This window comes from Lolium rigidum, chromosome 5 (assembly GCF_022539505.1).
Source record: "Lolium rigidum isolate FL_2022 chromosome 5, APGP_CSIRO_Lrig_0.1, whole genome shotgun sequence".
Lineage (NCBI taxonomy): Eukaryota > Viridiplantae > Streptophyta > Magnoliopsida > Poales > Poaceae > Lolium > Lolium rigidum.
In genome coordinates this window covers 199,597,409-199,606,273 of record NC_061512.1, presented here as the reverse complement: position 1 = coordinate 199,606,273, position 8,865 = coordinate 199,597,409, and the positions used below count along the sequence as shown (strand labels likewise).

General features: G+C 50.4%; 1 protein-coding gene across 1 annotated transcript; it reads left to right on the top strand.

Annotated features, from left to right (window-relative positions):
* Positions 1-320: 320 nt before the first annotated feature.
* LOC124651454 (histone H4) lies at positions 321-632 on the top strand. The gene has a single exon (XM_047190544.1). The coding sequence runs from the start codon at positions 321-323 to the stop codon at positions 630-632; it is 312 nt and encodes a 103-aa protein (XP_047046500.1).
* The last annotated feature ends 8,233 nt before the right edge of the window (positions 633-8,865 follow it).

The following is an 8,865-nucleotide window of genomic DNA, read 5'->3' as shown; positions in this document are numbered from 1 at the left end:
CCCACAGGAAACCGCGAAAACCAATTTCCCATTCCCGCGCATTCCGTCCCCAAATCCTAACTCCGCCGATCCGCGCTCCCACTTCTCCACCAATAGCAGCCAACCTTTCCACATCCAACGGACTAAGACATCTCTGGCACCCCACACGCGGATCCCACCCGAATCCAACGGCTCGCACGCCCTCCCTCCGAGCTAGCCAACGCTATAAATACTCCCTCCACCATCCTCCAGCACACCAAATCCAGTTCCGCTCCAATCCAGCGAAAGAAAATCCCCAAATCCATTCTCCTACTTCGACAGAGCAGAGCAAGCAGGCGGAGATGTCCGGCAGAGGCAAGGGCGGCAAGGGGCTGGGCAAGGGCGGCGCCAAGCGCCACCGGAAGGTGCTGCGCGACAACATCCAGGGCATCACCAAGCCGGCGATCCGGCGCCTTGCTCGCCGTGGCGGCGTGAAGCGCATCTCGGGGCTCATCTACGAGGAGACCCGCGGCGTGCTCAAGATCTTCCTCGAGAACGTCATCCGCGACGCCGTCACTTACACCGAGCACGCCCGCCGCAAGACCGTCACCGCCATGGACGTCGTCTACGCGCTCAAGCGCCAGGGACGCACCCTCTATGGCTTCGGCGGCTAGGAGATAGGCTTTTATCTAGGTGTTGCGGATCTGCGAATGTTTGTGCTCGTTCTATGTAATGCTTGGTATGAAGAAATGCTAGTACTGAGATTTTGTTTCTGTTCGTTATTTTCAATCCAGTATCGGCTTCTAATTTGACATCGTACGGTCTTCTGATTTTCAATTTCCGGTCCTATCTGTCGGTAATTTTCGCTCCTGTCCTTTGACCTGTAGTTTAGACTGTTCCCTTATTCGGAACAAAGACTTCTACTCTTCTAGTAGTAATCTCCTGGTAAAATGTTTTTTAAAAAGTTTGTCAGGGAAATAAAAACTAATTTAGAGTCACGCTGTTTAGAGCCCTCAGCTTGTTTTGGCATCACTATTTGAACGATCCTTCAAATTAGGACGACAGTATCTTTTCCTACTTCTGTCAATTCCATCAATCATGAGTGCTCATCACTCAGCCATATTGGAAAATTACAAGCATGCAATTTTATTTAGTTCAAGAAGGTGGGCATCCTTGGTTCCATTAATATGTAACCACCAAACGAAAAACAGGATTCAGCAACTGAAACTCCAACAGGGGTTGGAACCGATTCGAATGTCAAGACAACAGGTGCGGATGAACCTCGCTACCCACGGGGGTAGCTGCACACCCCTTCCCGGGCCAACACGTGTTATATTAGTCAAACCTCATTACCTCCTCCCACCTGTTACTGTACAGGTAATTAACAGTTAAATCAACGTTTAGCCCTCCCACTCCATCGACAAGTCAGGGCGCCGCCCCGCACCACGAACCCCCTCCCCCGAGCGCCTACATGGCCACAGCGTCGACCGCATCCCGTGCGGCGCGGGGAGACTAGCGGCGGCGCCGTCGAATCGGCCATCCACGCCGCCATCCACGCCGCCACTAGAGCTCACCCACAGATCTGTCAAGGACGGCCACGCACGGCGGTACAAAATCCGTTGAGCGGTGGAGGTCACCCGAGCGGTGGAGGACGGCGACACGCGGCCATCTGCTGCGACTCCGGGAGCCCGCCCACCGTCGACCGATGCCGGCGAGCGGACGCTCGAGGGGGAGGCCATGGCGGCCGTCTTCTTCGACTCCGGGAGCCCGCCCACCGTCAAGCGCTCTTCGTCGAGCGCTGCAGGCCGTGGACTCCAAGCGAGCTGCGTGTGAAGAGGGTGTCGACGGGCTCGATCTGTTGGAGAAGAATCAGCCTTTCCTGTGAGCTCGCCTGCGTTGTTCAGGAGGTGTGGGGCAGCGGCGGTCGCGTCCCTCGCCGTGTTGGGCGTCTCCGTCGCCGGCCGTGTTGGGCGTCTCCATCGCCGGCCTATCCCAAATCGAACACGAGTAGAACACCGCTCAACCTCTACGTGGAGCGGATCTGGCGGTCGGGCGGCCAGCGAGCCAGGTCGAGCACAAGGGCGGCGGATCTGATGCACGGGCGGGCGGGTGCGTCGCGCAAGGACGGCGGGATGGCAGGCGCGTCGAGCTCAAGGACCCTGGCGAAAATCTCTCACGCATCCGCCTTCCGCTCGATCTCTCCCACCGGTGAGGAGCATGGAGACCCTGGGCGGCGTGAGCTTGACCGCTAAAGGCAGGGGCATGTGGTTGGTCGATGGCCACCTCTAGTGGTGGTGGCGTACGGCGCAGAGAGGAGGAGGCAGGAAGAAGGGGCGCGGGCCGGCGGCGCGGAAGAGGATGGGAAGGAGACGGCGGGGAGCGCCGTCCACGGGGACGAGGTGAAGGGTGCGGGGGACATGGCGGAGATTAACGTTGGTTGGGAATTTTTATTCCCAGATTAGCTTAGGGGAACTACGAGCCCCGTGGGACACGGTCAACGCGCGCTTTAACGAAAAAAGGAATCTATGTGCAGATCGGACGGCAACGCATGCATGCGCAGCTACCCCCGTGGGTAGCAAAATCACTCTCCAACAGGTGTCTTCCCATCGATCTCTGCCTGTTGGAATTTCGGGCAACATGTATTTTCTTTCTTCCTAGCAAATTCTGTTTGTTTGAGACCCAGAATCTAGCTACAGATTCGTACTTAGAACCTATATATGGATGTAAAACAATTCAGCTACTAAATTGCAGGTGCTAGATGCAGTAACACAAACAAAAAGAAGATGTTGAACTGATTCCAGTTTGGAGCAAAACACCCAATCTTCTGGTTTGGTCATCACCTAGCCGCTGGAGCGCGTTTTTTGTCCGCGTAAACGCAAACTGATGAAAAACGTCAGTTTACGTCATCCCGTTGAAGATGCCCTAAATCAAACGAGGATGGAGTAGCTAGCTATCTGCATGCGGGGAAGTGCTAGCTAGCTATCTGAATGCATGCGGTTGTGCACAGGCGCGGGGAGAGCGGAGGTACGCGTGCCAGTACGCGCACGTACGAGTTCGCGTTGGATGACTCGCGGGACTTCCGCGTCACACGGAAAGCTAACACGTGTCAATCGCGGGTACGCTCCGCGGAAGAACGTTTCCCTTCACGAAGGTTGGTCTCTAGATAGTGGTACCCGACGCACCTTCTACACCATCAATTGGAGCAATAAACGGTGGCCCACCACCGTGGCCATCCCCTTGCGTGCCGCCGCTTTGCCTTCACTCTGCGGCCATGCCATCTCGCTGCGGGCTCGTTATGCCCAGTCCTGCAGAAGCCCATCCTAAAACAGCTATCCTGTTTGTTGTAGGCCCAGTTGACCACGAGGCACCCAGCTCTATTTTTTTTTGAAGTAAGATCACTTATATATTTAGCAGCAGACCGCCTCATTAAAACCTTCCAGTCCCCTCAGGTACCCTGGTAAGGAAAAGAGTGCGTAAAAAACCTGCTGCTACGAGAATTACAGAGTGTTCTTACAATCATTTGCAATCAACCCCCTTATACAATCCGGGGTTGACTTGCAAGAGGAACCGTTGAGACTCGATTTTCCTACCTGGGCTAGTACATGCGCCGGACTATTACACAAACGATCAGCTTTAGCCAATACAATGTCACTATAAATATTCAGAAGCTCCCGCCCTTCTAGAATGAGAGGCCAACTTGCTGATCTTTCGGGCCCCGTAGATGACAAAGCTTGTATGGCCGTAAGGCGGTCGGATTCCAGGATCGCAGGCCACCGACGGAGCTCAATCAAAAGACGAAGACCCTCCAGACATGCCATAATCTCTGCCTCCTCAGCACTGCCACACACAGAAATAAACTTCCACTCAGCGACAAGAACCCGACCCCGCTGATCACGGGCAAGAACTCCGATCCCACCATGCTTCGTTGCCGCGTCCCAGCCTGCATCGACATTTACTTTAATCACCCTTTCCGCCGGTGGAGCCCAAGCGGGTGCATCGAGCCCAGACTCTTTACTTTCGGAAGTTACTGCTGCAAAAGAGATGTGATAATTAATTAAGAATTGCACCAACGCCGACACTGAGGCTTTCCCATCTCCGTGAATAATGTTATTGCGATGGTGCCAAGTCCTCCAAAGTAGGTAAATGATCTTTGGTTGCGCTTCCTTCTTTGCATTGCCGAGGAGCTGGAAGAACCACTCCGTACCAGCCCTTGCAAAAGCCTCCTCATGGGGCATATCCTAGTGGCCACGAATCTCCTCCCTTAAAGCCCTCGCAACGGTACATCGCACCAACGCATGACGAGCATCCTCACCCTCACGTCCATAGATGGTACAAATAGGTTCGACAGAGGTAATTCTTTTATGTAAATTCTCCAAGACTCCCAATGAATCTGTTGCAGCGCGCCAAGCAAAAACACGCATCTTCTGGGGTACCCGCGCCTTCCAAACTAAGTCCCATACTTTCCGCTCGCCCAAAGGGGCCGAGCTTGACTGACCACGATCAAGTTTCTCAAGAATCGGCTGCATACCTATGCGGTAGGCTGAACGAACACTGAAAGTCCCATTGCTCTCTCCGTTCCATGCCAAGAAATCATCGTGTGCTCTTGGGGGAAGTTTAATGCTCAAAATACATTGTGCATCATGTGGCCAAAAAACCTCACGAATCACATCTTCTTTCCAGGATCTAGTTCCTTGATCAATGAATTCAGAGACCCATTTCATACGATTTGCCCGTCTCTTCCCTTCTACCTTCAAAGCACCAGGCCTTGGAAGCCAATTATCCTTATAAATTTTGACCATTGATCCCGTACTAATTCTCCACACCATACCCTTTTTAACTAGTTCTAGCCCGTAGACAATTGCCTGCCACGTTTGAGACTGGTTTTGGATAAAGGCCGTGTCAAGCAAATTGCCTGAAGGATAATAACGCGCTCTAAGTAGTCTAGCACAAAGACTATCTGGGAACTGAATCAATCTCCATGCTTGTCGCGCCAACAGCGCCTAGTTAAAAACGCGCAAATCACGGAATCCAGTGCCACCATGGGATTTAGGACGTGTCAGTTTGTTCCAAGCCAGCCAATGCATCTTCTTTTTTATTTTGCTCATCTCCCCACCAGAAATTTCGATTTATTTGCTCCAGTTCATCGACAAGACCGAACGGGAATTTAAAGACCCCCATAGCATAAGTGGATATTGATTGGAGAACTGATTTAATTAGAATTTCTTTTGCACCCGAAAACATGTACTTCTTGCACCAGTCACTTGCATGATTCGAAAATTTGCCCTTCGTGGATTTAAATTTGCCTTTCTTCGCCTTTCCTTCCGGAACTGGCAGGCCGAGATATTTTTCCCCAAAACATCGAGTATCATATTTGAGGATGCTCTTTAGCTCATTTTGAACCTCTGCAGTAACATTGTCCCCAAACATAATGGAACACTTCCCGAAGCTTACGAGTTGTCCAGTACCTTGCTCATATTTATCCAATATGGTCTTAACCAACGTTGCTTGCTCCACCGTACCCTCAAAGAATAATAAGCTATCATCGGCAAATAATAAGTGAGATATACCAGGAGCCCTCCGACATATATGAATCTCACGAAGGGCAGAATTCTCAATCTCCTTTCGAATGAGACAAGACAAACCATCAGCAACAAAGAGAAAAAGGTACGGAGAAAGAGGATCACCTTGACGGATGCCACGGGTAGGAGTGAAGGAGTCCAACATTTGTCCGTTAAAGCGAATAGAGTATCGTACGGTGGTAACGCACTCCTTTACCCACCGTATCCATTGACTATGAAAGCCCAATTTCGCTAAAACCCCTTCCAAAAATCTCCAATCCACGCGATTATACACTTTGGCCATATCCAGTTCATACGCACAAAATTTCCTCCGAGCAGCCTAGCCCGTTTGTAAAGAGTGAATGCACTCAAAAGCCATTAAGGCATTATCTGTAATTAGTCTTCCCGGGATAAACGCACTTTGAGTAGGAGAAATAATATCCTGGAGCACCGGTCTGAGTCTACTGACAAGGCACTTCGACACCACCTTGTAGCTTACATTGCATAAGCTTATAGGTCTGAAATCTTTAAGAGCTTGAGGGTCATTGTTTTTCGGTATTAACACAATGACAGTATCATTGACCCCTCCTGGCATAACACCTATGGCAAAGAATCGCTGAACAGCCTGAACAACTTCATCTTTTAGTAAATCCCAATTCCTCTGAATAAAATGCGCTGGAAAACCATCTGCCCTGGGGCCTTGAGTGGGCCGATCTGAAAAAGCGCGTCGCTAATTTCCTTATCAGAGAAGGGTGCAACAAGCTTCTGATTTGTGTCCACGTCCACCCCCTCCTGCATGCAATCAAAGATGATTCTGGGATTTGTGCTCTCTTCTTGGATATATAGCTTCTGAAAGAAATCGGTAGCTAACTCCCCCATGTCCTCGCTGTCCATTGTCCACGAACCATCATCTCTCTTTAGCTTTCGGACTTTGTTTTTTTGCCGACGCCTTGAGGCCTTCCGATGGAAAAACTTTGTATTACGATCACCTTTTCGCAGCCATGTGACCCGTGAACGTTGCATCCAAAGGATCTCCTCTCGGTAAAGAAGCTCATCCAATTCTTTCTCGAGTTCAACACATGCAGCCACACTAGCCTCGTCATTTCCGGAGTACAAGCCCAACAATGTTGAGTTGGCCGTCACGAACGCGGAGAGGTAGAAAACAACCTAGCAACAATCGGTGGAACGACCAATAAATCCAGAACCTTGAACGATCGCATCGGACGGCTCAAAATATTAAATCACTGTAGAGGCTCGACTCATTTTACTGTTACTTAATTTATAAATCTTAAGAAGAGTCTTAACTTACCTGAACTGAAATTCCGGTTCACCATTCTTATGTTATTGCGAATAATCAATCATGAATTGACGGTTGACACTAAGAACAGTCTACCGGATCACTGTGATTCACGCAAGTACGGATAGATGAGGAGATCTTTGTCGACTGTCTAGAAATATCAACTGAAATATAAGAAATGGTTGAAAAATAGCCGCTCCCATTTAAACTAACGAAAAAATACCATCAACTCAAATTGCTTAAATGTGCGGACAAAACAATTGAAACACAATAACCATTCTTTATCGTACTCCAAATGGTATCGACGGAAAGAACTAACCATTCTTAAGTCGACCGAAAACAATTGTTTCTATATTGACCGGGAAAAATAGTTGATAATATACATACAAAATTGTACCAACTGCTACAAAAACGCAGTCAAGTCCTCGCAGTGTAACTACTCTAGAAAATAACGTTTTTTTGTCAATTCTAATGAAAATGACGCGCAGATCTTTTTCTTGTTCTTATCTTTGAGAGCCTTAAACGTTCAGACTAGGGGCCGTAGATGGCGCATTAGTAATTGTCTTGGTCCGGTCCATGCGAAGCAATCTAGCCCATAGAATACATCAACAGTTGGGCCAGTTCCAGGCCCGATAAATGAACAACATGCTGGCCGAAAGGGAGAAGCGCTTGGAAACAGCAGCAACAACAGTGCGGCACGGCTTCCTTTGGGAAATTCAGACATTTCCATTTCGCAACTCTCCAATTTCGACAAATGCTCATAACACCAGAATCGTTGAGAAGATTCTTGTTCCCCATCACCACCAGCACAATGAGTCAATGACCGTTTGATGGCCTGTGTCACAACGTCGCTGTATCTTGCCTGCCTGGTGCGACGCCTCGTGTGTGAAATTCTGAAACATGGTGAGCTGCAGGCCACCGTGAGAACTGAGAAGTAATCATCCAGCTGACAAAGATGAGGAGCGAGCAGAGGAAGACCGAATATTCACGGATACACACAGACAAGGATGTTGCAGCGAGCCTAGGGATGAGTAGTGCTCTGTCTGCCTGCCCGGGCGATGATTGCGCCGCAGGCCGCACAATCCTGGCCGCTGCTGCCAGGAAATCCCCCGTCTCTCTGCCTCGGCTGGCGATGAATCATGGACGAAATTATTCGACGGCGGCCCCAGTCGATCAATTCAGCAAAGGGACATGGACCGAGAATAAGCTGCGAGTACTACTACTAGCATGGTGGGCTTTCTGTACGTAGTAGGATTCTGCACAGTGCATGTGCAGATGGGAACAAAACGATGCCTGCAGAGCGAGGGGAAAGGCAATGGATACCTGACCACCTGACCGGCGCCAATCATTTGCTCTTTTGAACGAGAGCGAACGCGGTGATGATTCTTGGCTGCAGCGATGTATAGTAGAAGTAGGTTCAGGCTAGGACCATCCATCCATGGGTGCCTTGTCTTGAGAGAATTTCATGATGAGCAGCACGAGCTGAGCTGCTGCTGCTGACGGATCCAGCTGAAGACGCGATCGGCCGGAGCCCGAGAGAACCATCGATGATTCATCCCTCCCAGCTGGAAACAGATTCGTGATAGGTTGAGCTTCACATCACATCGAGCGAGCGACGGTGACACGAAACCGTCGTCCGTCCGTCGGGGCTGTGACTAGAACTAGACCGCCCGACGCGACAGCGCCCTTACCGGAGGCCGGACAGGCTAGCTGCCACGCCACGAAACGCGCCGGCCGGCCTGGGCTTTGCTGCAATCGCATGGATACGTAAAGGGATCCTATGTCTCCACCTTGCGACCTAGATTCTTCATCACCTGGACTGGACCCAGCAGTTAGCAGCTACTATCCACCTTTGGGTTCTTGTTTACAGGCTGCTTTTGTTTTGTAGCTGTACCCGCTCTTGAGCTTGACTCGATCATCATTACCTAGCGGCCGGCCTAGTGCATGCATGGGGTTCAGGGTAATAGTATTCTTTCTCTGCTCATGGTCTCGAGACTATTGAAGCTACCGCTGATCCTAGCATGAGGCAGACTTTCATCAGGGGAGTTGATA